The sequence below is a fragment of the Camelina sativa genome, chromosome 12 (genome assembly GCF_000633955.1).
Source record: "Camelina sativa cultivar DH55 chromosome 12, Cs, whole genome shotgun sequence".
Lineage (NCBI taxonomy): Eukaryota > Viridiplantae > Streptophyta > Magnoliopsida > Brassicales > Brassicaceae > Camelina > Camelina sativa.
Window position 1 is genome coordinate 3793331 of NC_025696.1, and position 16683 is coordinate 3810013.

General features: G+C 32.2%; 3 protein-coding genes across 4 annotated transcripts; 2 read left to right on the forward strand and 1 right to left on the reverse strand.

The window, feature by feature from the left end:
* LOC104729978 (homeobox-leucine zipper protein ATHB-8-like) lies at window positions 4568–9942 on the forward strand. 2 transcript variants are annotated; one of them, XM_010449023.2, is made up of 18 exons: window positions 4568–4998; window positions 5498–5723; window positions 5814–5973; window positions 6077–6180; window positions 6290–6380; window positions 6461–6556; window positions 6649–6762; window positions 6867–6950; window positions 7032–7187; window positions 7350–7424; window positions 7509–7615; window positions 7697–7892; window positions 7977–8162; window positions 8260–8340; window positions 8590–8724; window positions 8807–9217; window positions 9304–9462; window positions 9581–9942. In XM_010449023.2, the coding sequence occupies exons 2-18, from the start codon at window positions 5521–5523 to the stop codon at window positions 9725–9727; spliced, it is 2505 nt and encodes an 834-aa protein (XP_010447325.1). In that variant the 5' UTR covers window positions 4568–4998; window positions 5498–5520; the 3' UTR covers window positions 9728–9942. The 2 variants fall into 2 exon arrangements, with proteins under 2 accessions (XP_010447325.1, XP_010447326.1); XM_010449024.2 differs by having other exon boundaries at window positions 6080–6180.
* LOC104733162 (F-box protein At2g17830-like) lies at window positions 11792–12952 on the forward strand. Its single transcript, XM_019233469.1, has one exon. It carries the CDS (start codon window positions 11792–11794, stop codon window positions 12950–12952), a length of 1161 nt encoding a protein of 386 aa, XP_019089014.1.
* Window positions 15416–16124, reverse strand: LOC104729979 (lachrymatory-factor synthase-like). The gene has a single exon (XM_010449025.2). The coding sequence runs from the start codon at window positions 16074–16076 to the stop codon at window positions 15591–15593; it is 486 nt and encodes a 161-aa protein (XP_010447327.1). The 5' UTR covers window positions 16077–16124; the 3' UTR covers window positions 15416–15590.

Here is a 16683-nt window from a genome sequence, read left to right on the forward strand (position 1 = left end):
TTTTTTTTTTTTTTTTTTTTTTGCCTTTGGCGTGGTTTTGTTCACTTTCTTTTACAAAACTTTCTGTTTCTGTTATCTGTTTCTGTTATTTGTTTTCGCCACACATATTTTACTTGACTACTACTAGTACTAATATTTAAAAAAATATATAAATATATTTCTTATCTTTAGTTTCACGGCTTCTATTACTATATACTACTCCCTCCATTTTAAAATATAGGATGTTTTAACTAAAACACGCAGATTAAGAAGTCTTTACTTTTAACAAATTCAACCAATCAAAAACAATACTGCATTATATAAAATACTAAACTAATCTAAAAGTTGCATAGAAACTTGAAAACATCTTATATTATGAAACAAAAAACTTCTTTAAAACATTTTATATTTTGAAACGGAGGGAGTATATTTTTACAGAAATAAAACCATTGTGTTTGTTTTATTCAGTGTGTGTGATCTGGACTCTGGACATTTTACTACTTTAACTAATGATAGGATAAGTAAAGGTTGAAGGTTAACAATATTATTGTAGTGCATAACAAAGTAGATTATTAGTTAGAATAAGCAAAACAAATCTGCTTAGTACGTCGGTGTGGGTGGGACGAACGAAACAAATAATGTAGATTACACACAGAAAACATTAATAAAATGGTATATAGTCATAGTTGTATCAAACTTTAGCTAATTGTTTCAAATACTAAACCATATATAAAATAGATATCTGATCGAGAGATCCAACGAACGAGTATGAGAATTTGTCAATCAACTTGAACTTACCTAGGTATAGAAAATGAAAAATTGAATAATCCCGTTACGGTGACGGAGAGCAAACGGACGGCACGATTGTCGAAAGGAATATTGTCTGGAGCCAGTTTTTATGTTTTTTGTTTTATTAACAGCTTCTTAACGCCGAAATAAGGGACACGTGTACTGTTCTCACGCTCTCGTGTTCTTCCTGAAGGTAACATACATTCCTCGTTTTTACATTTGGATTTGATCTTTTTTTTTCTTCTTCTTATCTTTCATTAGAAACGAGGACATGTATATTTCAATCTCGTATTTTATTCAATAATACGACATTTTAAGTTTAGAACCTGTTGACGAAGTAAACAGATTTCGAAGATTGGTCTTAATTAGTTTTTGAGATATTAGGATGTTTCGATGCATTACATTTTAATATAATTAAGACACGTGAAGTGGTTAGTATGGCATGAAAATTCTAGTCCCTCTAATCTGTGATAAAGTTTTACTGGTCGGTCGAACGATCATCAACAGTATGTGTACTCACAATGTGTTAATATATCAATAGTGAAGTTGCATAGTTTATGTCAAGATCACATATCGGTCCATCACTTATTCCCTATATTTTTTCTCTAAATGTTTTCGCGGTATCTAATTTCATTTATTGGGTTCTACTTGCTAGTGCTACATTACTATTTTTACCCAATTATAATTGCAAGGAGAGGATGTGAAAGAGTGTTAGTTTTAAGAAACGAGATTTCCATCGTAAAGATGTAAATGATATGTTAATAACAATTTCGAATGAATGTGGAAAATAATATAACACGTTAAAAAATTAAATAGTAGAAATTGAAAATCATACAATTAACTAGTCTTGATATATAAGTAATTCACTTTTATATCTAACCTTGGATTCGTTAAAGCAAAAACCCACCATACATGGTCTGCCATTATTACCGTCTTTATCAAGTTTATTTACTTTCTTTTTTTCCCGTCAACTATCGAAACAACATGGTTTTAATTGTTTTTTTATAAACAAAAAAAAATAAATCAAATATTTCTCACGAGATAATAAAAGAGAATTACGAAAGTTAAAATGAAAAGTGAAAGTATTGTGGTAGTTGTGAGGTGACTTAGCATTGACCTGACAAAAATCAAATCAGGTGGGATGCATTGACTCTTTGCCTTAATGTTGAAAACAAAATGATACCAACAAAACAAAAGTTGATTTCCTTTTTTTTTTCGTGTGGGGTTAATCCTTTCAATTTACTCATCCTTTCGATAAATTTTGTTTTAATCTTCCCCCACCCAAAAAAGTTACATTCTGTTTACTTATCATTCTTGTTTTCACCTTTTTTAACTTACTCCTCCTTTTTTTTAATTTATTTATTTTAACGTTCCCAATCCAAAAACTTTCTACATCAAGTGATTTTCAAGATCAATGAGAGAGCGATTTCACATTTGGTAGTACTCTTTTACAGCGAAGTTTTATTCAACTGAACATTTCAGTTTACGTAATTCAATATTCCTTCCGTTTCAAAATATAAAATGTTTTAGAAAAGTTTTTTGTTTCATAATATAGGATGTTTTCAAGTTTTCATGCAACTTTTAGATTAGTTTAGTATTTTATATTATGCAGTATTGTTTCTGATTGGTTGAACTTGTTAAAAGTAAATACTTCTTAATTTACGTGTTTTAGTTAAAACATCATATATTTTGAAACGGAGGAAGTAATACTTAAAGCTGAGAATTTGCTTTCTCCAACTCGCTAGTTGGTAGTTACTACTATAAGGGATGAGACAAGGTAGATAGACTTTAGATCATTCGTATGTTACGATGTTGAAGTAGATTTTAGGTTGGCGTGTAATTAAATCTCCTTCGCCTGCCATAGGTTTCATGGTCATCGTTATAATAAAGAAATAGAGATCAAAATATAATAAATCGGAAAAATACGTCCACTGAATTAGTGGAAGCTTTGGACTTTGCTTGCTTTATACTCTTATGCATACACTTCATTATCAGAGGGTCCACTATTATTTTTTTTCTATAAGCTTTAAAGAAAGGTGTTTTTTGAAATTATACATTCTTAATTATACTAATTGATTAGAAATTATATATATTGACACATCACACATGTATATATATGCCCGTTGTGCTTTATAGAAAGCTAACGGTCCTTTGGCACCGTTGACATATAATCACATGCCAATCGAAGATTTTAAAAAGTCCCCGTTAGAGAAATTATGATGAGTGACAACTAAGTTATGTGCTTTATTCCAATGTTTGATGCACAGCTCATACTAATAGTAGATCTAGAAATGGAAAGTATTAATTAGTGTTTCAAACTAACTAATCAAATCATAAATTCAACTCTTGCTCAATTATAAACATTCTTTTTACGTATATATAGGTTTAATTATATGTTAACTGAAAACATACTTGAACAGTTGAACATTTGTTGATGTAGTGAATAGTAGAAAATACTATCATATATAAGATCTCTTACATTTTTGTGTATGTCAGTTCTACTGTTATATCAGATAATAGTGTATATCCTCACGCAGAATATATTATACATCCATAAAATTTGGAATCGAATGTGGAACCGGAGATGTGAATAATGAGTAATGTATGGAAATCGTGCATGGGATTGAATATAGTGTGCTTATCACAGGGGACAATGTAGAATTTTTTTGCATGCATGTCTCATCTAGTTCTGTTCTAAATATTTCATTATATATATATATATCACGACTATGACAATGATCATATTATGTAAAATTTCTAAGTTTATATCAGGAATATGATGATTGACGATAATGATGATGGCTACATGGGATTTTATCTGCGTTACAAGAAATCAAGGACGCATGCAACTTTTTCATCATTCTGTCCTTTCTTCAACTACCATTTCAATTTTCATTTATTATAAGTTTTTATTTTCCAATTATTTATCCTCCTTGTCCCGAAATTATTTCAAGAAATGGAATTGGATCTTGTACTTGGACTTCTTAAATATATATGCTTATAGTTGTAAAATGGCCTACAACTATACGGAATTGTAAATCGATTTTGCAATGTTATAGATTTGTATATCATGTTTTATGTATATTAATTGTTTGTTTTGGGTCGATAAATTGTTTCTTGTATGACGTACAGGCGTTTAGACTGATTAAAACGATATTTAGATCCGTCTAGTAGATAACTAAGCCTACTATACTAATCGGTTGAATTTTAACGACCAATTTGCCTTTATTGGTTCATTCAATATAACATCGTTTTGATGATGAGTTCAGTCAGGTAGATACATAACCATTCTATGTTTTGATTTTTGAAGCTTGGAATTTTTAGCAGATGTATCATATATATAGGTTTCAAGTAAAAAAAAAAAGTTTAAACCTAAATTAGAAGCTGTGGAGTGAGTATAGATGTACATAACCTAAATACTATCCAATTCTGTATAGTAAAGATGTTGGGGCGGCGCCTCCTGCCACACACACATTGGACTAGCAGAGCACAAGAAGTTCTAAATTTGTTATTGCCATGATAATTATGAATTTACCATACTGAAAATAATGGGAATAAGGTTTGGAATTCGATACTTGTTTTGTGTATGTGATGTTGATGTGACGTATTGAAAGGGAGGCCAAACGGAATGGCAGTAAAAGGAACAGAAACACTTCAAAATAGAAAAATGAAAATGAAAAAAAAAAAAAGAAAGGAAAAAGTGAGAAGTGGTGGTTGTCTGGTATTAAGGGTACTCACTTCTCTCTTTTTCAACACAGCCCGACACACATGTCTTCTTTTATTTTTCATACACACATTTCTATTTATTTAGTTTCCTAAAATAAAAATTCATAAAAAAAAGCACACCCACCAATAAACTAAAGATTTTCTCTCTCTCTTCCCACTACAAATTCTTATATACAAGTTTCACAAATCTTGACTCTTCACGTTGTGGATCTATATAGAGAGATAAGTAAGAGAGAAGAAAGAGTAAGGAAGAAAGTGGATGAACTGTAGCAGAGTCTGAGGTTTGAATCTTTGTATATCGTTCCCATTGAAGCATGCTTCACCGTTTTTTCCGAAGGAAGTTACTCATCCACTGAGAGAAAGAGGTATTTGGAACTTTGAGGGAGAGAGAAAAAGAAATTTCTCACATGAGTTTGTGAGTATTTTTACAGCAAGAACAAGAAACTTCTATACCTGTCTTTGCTTCCAGAGATCATCAGCTTGATCAGAATCAAATATTCTACGGTATCTAATAATTCTCCTCCTCCTCCTTTATCCCTGTCTCTCTTTGTTTTAAAAGAAAAAAAAAAGTTTGGATCTTACCTAGGTTCCAATGGAATATGCAGAAGAAAGTTACAATTTTTACCTACGTTGATACTTTTATGTTTTAAGGGTCTATTATTACTTGAAGATACTGTACAAGATCATAAATAAGCCCTTAATCTGCATAACTTTCTATTTACACTCATATACATATAGGTCGTTAGTCTCAAACAATATCTATCTTTGATCTTTGAGATTTCAAGATTTGTTTTTAATTTGTTGTTATGAAGATTTTTTCAAGATTTGATCAAGTGTAACGTTCATAACTAGTTACATCTAATTTCACTACGAAATATAAAAACACGGATCTTTTTGAGAATATTAAGAAAGCTAAGTTCTTTGAAATATTCCAAAAGAAATCAACACTTCAAGAATTAATCTTTTGGATTGTTTTTTTTTTCAATTTCTTTTTTTAATAAAGGAACAAATAGAGAGAGATCAAAAATGGGAGGGGGAAGCAATAATAGTCACAATATCGACAACGGGAAATACGTTAGGTACACTCCTGAACAAGTGGAAGCTCTGGAGAGACTCTACAATGACTGTCCTAAACCGAGCTCTATGCGCCGCCAACAACTAATCCGCGAATGTCCTATCCTCTCCAACATCGAACCTAAACAGATCAAAGTCTGGTTCCAGAACCGCAGGTTCATATCTTCTTAATTTTCATCGTTGCTTGACACCCAAGAAACCCTCTAGCTAGTTTGCTGACTCTTTGGTGTTGCGAGTTTATACAGGTGTAGAGAGAAACAGCGGAAAGAGGCGTCGCGACTTCAAGCCGTGAATCGGAAGCTAACGGCAATGAACAAGCTTTTGATGGAAGAGAATGACCGTTTGCAAAAGCAAGTGTCTCACTTGGTTTACGAGAACAGCTATTTTCGCCAACATCCTCAAAACGTACACATATTAATTTATCTTTGATTTATTCACATGAATTACTTGACACATAAGTTAAGGAAGTTGATCATCTCTCTTGGTTTCTTTTGTAATCGTGCAATAGCAGGGGAACTTGGCCACCACTGATACGAGCTGTGAGTCAGTGGTGACGAGTGGTCAGCACCACTTGACCCCTCAACATCAGCCCCGGGATGCTAGCCCTGCGGGGTAAGTTAGAACCAATTTGGCTTAGAAATAATATACACTGCATACTACACTGCTCCATGATTAGTCAGTAATCGTATTTAAATCACGAATCTCTTGTTTATTTCTTCAGACTATTATCCATTGCGGATGAAACTTTAACAGAGTTCATTTCAAAGGCCACTGGAACCGCCGTGGAGTGGGTCCAAATGCCTGGGATGAAGGTAATTCCCAAAAAAATTCTTGCTCGTCTTATAAGTTACTTCGTCATCTGCATTTGTTTACTGACTAATTTCATCTGCAGCCTGGTCCGGATTCCATAGGAATCGTTGCTATTTCTCACGGATGCACAGGAATCGCAGCCCGTGCTTGCGGCCTAGTGGGTCTTGATCCCACAAGAGTAAGTATTCACACTTCTTTCTCATAGTTACATCCACATAAATCAATCAAGAACATATAAATCACAATTCTGTTTTTTTGTTTGTCCTGCAGGTCGCTGAGATCCTAAAGGATAAGCCTTGTTGGTCGCGTGATTGCAGATCACTAGATATAGTTAACGTCCTCTCCACTGCAAATGGTGGAACCCTCGAACTAATCTACATGCAGGTATTGTGATCAAGATCCCTAAAGATGATGCTATCTTTAGCACAAACCAAATAATATCTAATCACAAAGAAACTAAGTTTTCCTCTTTTTCTTTCTTATGAAAGCTTTATGCGCCAACAACATTGGCACCCGCTCGTGACTTCTGGATGCTACGTTACACATCTGTAATGGAAGACGGGAGCCTTGTGGTAATTATTCTCACTACATCGATATTTTTGTTCTCTTCGATCAATCGATGATACTAAAATCAAAACAAAAAATTGTTGCAGATATGCGAACGGTCGTTGAACAATACACAAAACGGGCCAAGTATGCCTCCATCTCCTCATTTCGTTCGAGCAGAGATTTTACCAAGTGGTTACCTCATTAGACCTTGTGAAGGAGGTGGATCCATTCTTCACATTGTTGATCATTTCGATCTTGAGGTGCAAAGCTTTTACCAACTTATTAAAATGTCTTTCTTCTTACACAAGAAACCTAGTTTTGGTCTAAAAGTTCTTTTGTTTCCACATTTCATTCTTCATTTTTGGTCATTATTATACATAACTTTAGTAATATTTAATAAACTTGGTTGAAATCTTTTGTAGCCATGGAGTGTGCCAGAAGTTCTTCGTTCTCTCTATGAGTCCTCCACGTTACTCGCCCAAAGAACTACCATGGCCGTAAGACTCCTAATTAACTAAGAAAAATTGTTTTTTCGTGTCTTTGAAAAACAGACAGTGTGTAATAACTTATTGTGTTTGCAGGCTCTTCGCTATTTGAGGCAAATATCTCAAGAAATTTCACAACCTAACGTAACCGGATGGGGAAGAAGGCCAGCGGCTCTTAGAGCACTTAGCCAAAGACTCAGCAAGTAATTAAAAGCTTCTCACACTTCAAAACATTTTTAAAACTCATGTCTTCGAAAACCTAAAATTGTTTGTTATAATGTCAGAGGATTCAACGAGGCAGTTAACGGGTTCAGCGATGAAGGATGGTCGATGCTAGAGAGCGATGGCATAGATGATGTCACTCTTCTTGTGAACTCCTCTCCCACAAAGATGATGATGACATCAAGTCTCCCATTTTCCAATGGCTTCACTTCTATGCCTAGCGCGGTTCTATGTGCCAAAGCTTCCATGTTATTACAAGTAATTAAGCTCATCAAATCTCAAAGTTGAGATTCTCAATATCCTCCCTTTCATCCGTCACTGAAAGTATATTTGTGTGTGTAGAATGTTCCACCCTCGATTCTTCTGCGGTTCTTAAGGGAACATAGGCAAGAATGGGCAGACAATAGCATTGATGCTTATTCGGCGGCAGCCATTAAAGCAGGCCCTTGTAGCTTACCAATCCCTCGTCCAGGGAGCTTTGGAGGTCAAGTCATTCTTCCTCTAGCTCACACTATAGAGAATGAAGAGGTAAGAGTTCCTCAAAGTCAAATCAATATGATCACTACTTTTTTACTTGTGAAAAAAAGTATTAAAAATTATGCCGTTTTTATATGTTTTTTTACAGTTTATGGAAGTGATTAAGCTTGAAAGCTTGGGACATTACCAAGAAGACATGATGATGCCTGCTGATATCTTCCTTCTACAAGTAAGACCTGATTATTTCAAACTTCAATTTATTATGAATTTCCGTCTGAGACTAAACAAATTTTCACATCTCAAAAAGATAGAATATATTTTCAGATTCTTCATAAACATAAAGATGTAATTAATTTCGAAAAATACACTTAAAATAAACGCATACACTAATTCAAGCAAAAAAAAAAAATGATATCTAGCTCTCTTCTTAGTTATTCATCTTATTGCAATTAATTAATTATATGGTTTGGTGATATAGATGTGTAGTGGGGTGGACGAGAACGCAGTTGAATCATGCGCAGAGCTCATCTTTGCACCAATCGACGCCTCTTTCTCTGATGATGCCCCGATCATTCCTTCCGGATTCCGCATCATTCCTCTAGATTCCAAATCAGTACGTTTAATTGATATAAAAAAATTACAATCAATAACTTCAATCCATCGAACCAAATACTAATCGATCCTATTCTATATAGGAGGGTTTGAGTCCTAACCGAACCCTAGACTTAGCGTCGGCTCTAGACGTAGGGAGCAGAACAGCTGGTGATTCATGTGGAAGCAGAGGAAACACAAAGTCAGTGATGACCATAGCGTTTCAGCTAGCTTTTGAGATGCATATGCAAGAGAACGTAGCCTCGATGGCTAGACAATATGTGAGAAGTGTGATCGCGTCGGTCCAACGTGTCGCACTTGCTCTCTCCCCTTCTTCTCATCAGCTAAGCGGTCTCCGCCCTCCACCAGCATCACCCGAAGCTCACACGCTTGCTCGCTGGATATCTCATTCCTATAGATGTTACCTTGGCGTTGATCTCCTTAAACCTCATGGAACTGATATTCTCAAGTCTCTTTGGCACCATCCTGACGCTGTCATGTGTTGTTCACTCAAGGTCACTTTCCCTCACTTTCTTCTTATTCGCATTGATCTCTCACTCACATACATAATATCTAACAAGGACCTGTTTGATCATTACAGGCCTTACCGCCGGTATTCACGTTTGCGAACCAAGCTGGTTTAGACATGTTGGAGACGACGTTGGTGGCACTTCAGGATATCACTCTCGAGAAGATCTTCGACAACAACAACAACGGGAAGAAGACGATGTGCTCAGACTTCCCCCAGATTATGCAACAGGTACGTTAAAAAGAGTTTTGCGTAATGTATTCTTAGCTCGAATTTGAAACGTTATATATGGGTCCCCTTGATAAAATCATAAATATGAGGTCGTAACTAATAAGAATAAAACTTTCAGGGGTTTATGTGTATGGATGGAGGAGTATGCATGTCGAGCATGGGAAGAGCAGTAACGTACGAGAAGGCTGTTGCATGGAAAGTGCTGAACGACGACGAAGAACCTCATTGTATCTGCTTCATGTTCCTCAACTGGTCTTTTATATGAATTTTATCTTCCAAGTTTTTCCTTAATTATCAAAATTACACAGAGACCTTTTTCCAGAGATATATTTATATATATACTCTTAACTCTTAGTTTAATTTGTATTTAAATATCAATTTATCATCTCTAATTTTGAAAGAATTTTATTCTAATTTTCTGGAGTTTGAAACATTTTGTATTAACCTGTTGGTGAGGCAATGTTACGAGAAATTCCAATTTTCTGGTTTGGAAAAGACAATACCTTTTTCTTTTAAAATTGGAACTAATTGATACCCTGTACTACAGTACGGGATGACACATGTTGTAATTAATTTATGTATATTTTGAATGCATATTTTTTTTTTGTTTATGTATTTTTTATAATTTCGAAATTTTAAATTGTGTTGAGTAGTATATTTGGTTTACTTACATAGTAAATGTTAAAACATATTTAGATAAATACGTTGTTTAGACATCGTTAATCCTTTGCACGGTAACAAATATAAAATGATCGTTTTGCAGTTTTTAAGCAATAATAGTATGCTTATATCCAAATATTATATTTTAATTTGGTTTTAGTTTGGACTATTGCACATATATAACCTACACGTAACTATTTTAGAATGGTAAAGACATCTCGTTCCATCCCATCTTATCCTGTTTCATCTCGTCCCTACGCGTAAAAAAATTTATGTCCCATAATTGTTCTCTTTTAAATAATTAACTATTAGACAATTTTTATGGTCAAAATTTTTGGGTAAGGACATAACTAAATTTTGTGCTTTTCTCACATTTTTTCACATATAATTTATTTCCTTCTACAATAGAAGATTTGTTCATAGTAAATAAATTAAAAAGCTACTTAATAATATTCAATTTTTCATAAATATATAGTAGTACAATATAGTCAACCAATTGTAATTATTGAATTTTACAGTTCAACCAATTGTAATTATTGAATTTTACAGTTTTATATACTTATTATAGGGTAATTACTATTTAGAAATACAAATATATATTGAAATTTCTTTGCTTCTTTTTTTTTATTTTTAAAAATGAATTTTTTATAATTTTTCTTAAACAACAAATGTAATCCATGAAATAGTTTATTTTCATAAATATATATTATTTTTATTTATGATTATAAAATATATTAGTTACATAAGATCTTTTAAAAGATATTTCTTGCATATCTTGTGTTTTAGAGAGTATTTACAAATAAGTTGATTTTAGATATATTTTATATATCCATTAAATTAAATTTGAATTGATTTTTATTAATTTCACATATCTTATATATTAATTAACTTTATATTATTAAGGCTAAAATGAATATTTTACTATTTTAAAATATCTTTAAAGTAATTTAATTTTTATTTTAAATTGTTTTCCAAAATTAAACTGGATTTATTTATTTGTTCCTAAAATTGTGAGGAAAAATATGCACAAATATTAACTGTAATTTATTTTTATTTTGTTTTTTTTTTTCGTTTTTTCCTAAAATATTTATAAAGAATCAAAAATTTAGATTTGATTTATCATGTATTTAAATGTTTTTCTTATTTGATTATGGTGTATATGTTTTCCTTAATTAAATATTCTAACCAATTAAGATTTATGCAAGATTATGGGTTATTTAATACATAATAAATATATTTGAAGAGATAATGGGGTATTAAATGACCTACGCGTATCTGACTCAATTTGAAAGGTTAGAGAATTTTATTTCAATGATATACTAATGTATGAATAATTCTTGATTACTAATTTTTTTATTTAAAAACTACCAAAACAAAATTATGGTCCAAAATTTGGTAGATGAATACATATAATAAGGAGGGTTAAGAGATGAATACTTATGCTTTAATAGTACAGATTTTTGGTATGTATCCAACATGCATTACATATAATAATATAACCATGGTCTATGGATAAGAACCATAAAAATTGATATCTAAAAAGAAACATTGAACACCCAATGGGTAATTTATTTTCCTTTGTTTGAAAAGCCCACAAAAGCACCTCCTCTTAATAAAATTTATAAGGAGGGTTAAGAGATGTCGAAGCCTTGACCCCTAAGATTCAACAATGGCGATAATAATGTCAGAACTTCCACGGGATTTAGTAGAGGAAGTGCTCACTAGGGTTCCGTTGACATCTCTGAGAGCAGTGCGATTGACTTGCAAAAACTTGAACGATATATCCAAAGATGGGAGCTTTATAAAGAAGCATATCGTCGAAGCAAAGAAGAAGCAAGTGAATGAGTTTGAGTTAATCATAGTGATGAATTGTAAAATTTATCTAATGAGTGTCGATCCCCACAGCAATGTCGATCCATATATTACGCTTAAAGGTACACTTTTTAGCCTGAAGGATGATGCAAATGATCATCAGGTCGATGATATAGTTAGCGTGTTTGACTGCGATGGTTTACTGTTATGCATCACCAGAGACCTTAACTCTAGGCTTTTGGTTTGGAATCCTTACTTTGGGGAAACAAGGTGGATCCAACCCAGAGATCGTTACCACGATATGGACGTATACGCTCTTGGGTATGACGAGAAGAAGAAGTACAAAATCTTTAGATTTGTGGATGATTATTACAGTTACTCCTATATAGAAGAGGAACAAATATGTGAGTTAGAAGTCTATAGTTTTGAGTCTGATTCATGGAAGGTTGTTCTTAATGTCACTCCTGAGTGGAATATATATTATTATCACAGTGGCGTTTCTCTTAAGGGTAATACTTACTGGTATGCTACTAATAAGGTCCGCAGAAGAGGCGGATACGATGTTGTTGTTTTCTTGATCTGTTTTGACTTTACAACAGAGAGATTTGGACCGCGCCTGCCTCTACCTTTTAGCACTTGTAATATTTATGATATCGTTACTCTCTCTAGTGCTGGGGAAGATCAGTTAGCGGTCTTGTTTCATGACGGTTTTACATCGGCGATGGGGATTTGGGTGACGAGTAAGATTGAGCCTACAGAGGTCTCGTGGAACAAGTTGTCTTTAGCGGATGATATGGGCATGCTCATTAGTAACATTCCGACAAACGATAGGAGTTTCTTCATTGACGTGAAGAAGAATGTTGCAGTTGTTTTGGATAGAGGTGCCCGCTACATTGCTTACATCATTGGGGACAAAGAATACTTCGAGGAAGTGGATCTCGGCGAATCTGCAGACCTAAATTGTTGGCCCCTTGTTTGTTCTTATGTTCCGAGCACAGTGCAAATCAGGCAGCTCTAACCTACTGATTTGATGCAGGGTAATGATCTTAGTCGGTGTCTCTGTTTTCCTTCCTTTTATCTTGCTCTGTTTTTTCTTCCTTTTTCTTTCTTTTGGCGATAAGAGTTGGTGTTTTCCTTTTATTTAATTCTTGACAATAGAAACTTAACAATTCTTAGGAACTCGATTCCTTGTAATGCAGAACTTTTATTATTGAACTAGGTAACAACCCGCACCTAGTGCGGAATAAATGGATTTAAAGAAAATTATTATTCTAAAACTAATAATATTTGTGTCAAACATAATATATGACTAAATTTATTTATTTCTTTATTCAAAGCTAGATTTTTTTCGTGTAAAAACATATGATTCACTTGTGAAATCTTTGAATGTGTAAGAGCTTTTATAGTAGAGAAAATATTGATAAAATGTTACTATTTATTGCAACATGTTTTTTGTGTGGTTAAAAAATCAAATTCATATCTTCTGAAGTTTTATTTTGTAATCATAACAATTTTGCATGTTTTTTATGTAAACATAACAACATATACTAAATGACTCGGTAGTTTAATTATTTAATCTTATTATATGTTAGTAACAATCAGATTCTAAACTAAATTTTTTGAAGATAATTTAATTAATTGATTTAATATTTTTGATTAGGCTATTTAAATCTTTTGAGTTAGTTGGTTTGTAAATATTTTATATAAATGAGGGATTATTACCAAAAAACCATTATGAAAAAATTAATGAAATTCCAAAATCAACGTATTTATGTAAGAATACATTTCACCCGTGAAATATGTGAACGTGGTAAAGAAAATATTTATAAAATGTTACAATTTATGGCAATATATATTTTTGTGTGTTTTAAAAATCAAATTTATATTTATGGTTTATCAAGTAACTATAACAATTTTGCATAATCTAATAATCACTCATTTTAGATATATTATGATTTTTTTTTGGTAGCAAGTTTATTTATAATGATAAGGATTATTGTCTCATTCCTTTTTAATAGCACATAGATGAATATACAATTGGAACGTATATTCCTATTCGGTTATCAATATTTCCATTTTTAATGAATAATCACACTAAATGTTGAGATTAATTAGTTTACATACTTAGATATATATATAAATAATCACACATCATGATATCCCCTAATTTGTTGTCATTTTTATATTTATTTATGAATATATATAAATCTATATTTATTGAGAATTAAGTTTCTTTTAATGAGTTGGAAATAATTCAGAGATAATATACTTCTTTTTATAATCAATTATAATAACTATTGAAAGCTTGTTATTTAAATTATTATGGTAATAATACTAACATAAAAAATAACATTTTGTTTTATATGATTATATTAATAAGTTATATATTCTTTATTTTTATTAACTTTATATTAATTGATATGTTTTATAGCCTTTTAGAATATTTTACTATTATTGATTTTAAGAAATTAATATAACTTTGACTTGTATATTTGTAAGTAAATTTTAGTGAAATTTTACCTTAAAATAGTATATAATTATTTAATTAGTTTTAATATGTGATATTTAAATTTGTGTGAGAAATGATGACATATTTAATGATTACTCAGTTAATTATTTTTTTCTAAAATATAATGGCATGTTAATATAATTAAGTATAAAATTTAAAAATATTTTACTAAAAAGTACACAGAGCTCTCTGCGGCAAATCAACTTTTCCAAAAGTGTGCTTTTCAATTAATATATAGGAGATATTTGAATCAAATCAGATATTAATGCACAAAAAAACACAACATTATCGATATATATATATATATATATATATTAGCAATAACAATGTCTTTATTCTTCATTTGAAGAGACTCTCATTTGTAGATAAGTATTAAAAAGAAAAATCACAACTTTAGAAAACTTCGAAAACATGTTCTTACAAATCTTCACGTAATCCTCTAAAAACATTAATTGTTCATTTTCTTTACCTACTGGTCAATCCCAGGAATTAATATTGTTACTAAAAAAAGATAGATGTTCAAAAGTCAAATAGTGTCCAAATAAGCGGGTGAGATGATGTCAAACAAAAGAAGAGCATGATCCAAATAAGCCCAACAAGGAAGAACACTGACGTACTGGCGATTTCCGCCACGTTACCGAAGAAGAATCCATTCCCGAGAGACTCATAAATTCTTAAAGCTAGTATTTTGATTCGTATAACGCTTATAGTTAATGCTCTCTGTTATTTCCAACAACTATTATAATTTTCATAAGAGAACAATTCTTTGTGGTTCATATCTTTTTAGAATATTTTTGTGGTTAATATTCTTTAGGAATACTTTTTTTTTTGGTTGATTTATTTTTTTGGCCATTAAAGCTGACTTGCAAGCAAGAAAAGGATATTTAAGCTAAAATGTAATGGAATAGACTATATAGCAGTATATACCAACACACAAAAACGTAATGGAATGTACAATATTCTTTTACTCAGGTAGGTAGATAGACATTTTCTCTATTTAATGGAAAATATGCTCAAATTCAGAAAAAATGAAGTTTGATAGAATCATATGATGGATCAAGCCACATCTGATTTTATTTAAGTTTCCTAACACGAAACCCACGCCATCTAGACTTGCAAACGAATAATAAAAAAAAAGAACAAGATGTTACAGATTGAGTTCCATTTTCTTGGCCATATGTTGAAGGCAAAAGTCAACGTAAGATTCAAGATCTTCCTTCTTCCAACCATCAACAGGATCGGCCACAAACGACCACTCGATTCGAGACACTTGATCGTCACCGTCCTCGGGCATTACTCTGACCGTCGACACGTAAGATTTAAACCCCACGTTATTCTCGAGAATCTCGTAGCTTAAACACCTCCCGATGAGATCGATCTTGACCAGCCGCTCTTTAGCCCACTTTGTTGTTTCCTCCTCGTCCTTGGTTTTGGTGGACGCGCAGTATCGGACCAGACCAGGCTCACCATCGGTTCCTTGGACTCGGTAACACGTGTCCAGTGCTGGGAACCACTCGTGGATGTTACAAAAGTCTGAGAAAACCGACCAGACCTTCTCAGCTGTGACGCCGTTGACTTGAGCTACGTGCTTGCCTTCCCACTTACACGACGCCGTTTCCGCTTCCGTTCCCATTTTGACCAACGAGCTTTTGCTTTCGGTGTTATCGAAGTTTGCTAATGGGAAGAAACCTATTTATACGCATCAAAGCAAGCAGGTGTGTATTTGAGCGTTATTACAATTCTACCCTCGGTCCTCTCACAAACACAACTCGCATCTTTGAGTTCTTGACAGTTGTTGACGTGTAAGTTCAACTGATATATCTTTATCGCATTTATGGACAAAAGCAAATCTGTTCCTTTTATCTTTCTCTAAATATAGGATTTGTCTATTTTTGTTATTATGACCAAAATTTATACTTCCTCTTAAAATATTGGAAAGAAACTTCTTTTTAGATATATTTCTTAATAATGCATAAGAGAATCATATTATATACTGATTTTAATATGTTTATAACTTTATATATATCATAATATCAATTGTTTTAACTTTTTACTTATTCAAAACATCACATTTGTTGAAATGGCAACATATATTGTAATTCTCTTTTTAGCTTTTCATAATATCTTAATTAATGTTAATAGCTAAATTTAATCTTTAGTATATTTGTTAAGTAATGCCTCAATACTAAATAGTATATATATATATATATGTATATTTTCTATCTAAGACTTTTTAATTA

Bases quoted from the DNA above. Each gene is read 5' to 3' on its own strand.
- LOC104729979 (XM_010449025.2), bottom strand. From the start codon at position 16,076: ATGGGAACGGAAGCGGAAACGGCGTCGTGTAAGTGGGAAGGCAAGCAC.
- LOC104729978 (XM_010449023.2), top strand. From the start codon at position 5,521: ATGGGAGGGGGAAGCAATAATAGTCACAATATCGACAACGGGAAATAC. The intron at 6,951-7,031 runs GTAATTATTCTC...AAATTGTTGCAG, and splicing joins TGGAAGACGGGAGCCTTGTG to ATATGCGAACGGTCGTTGAA. The intron at 8,163-8,259 runs GTAAGAGTTCCT...GTTTTTTTACAG, and splicing joins ACACTATAGAGAATGAAGAG to TTTATGGAAGTGATTAAGCT.
- LOC104733162 (XM_019233469.1), top strand. From the start codon at position 11,792: ATGGCGATAATAATGTCAGAACTTCCACGGGATTTAGTAGAGGAAGTG.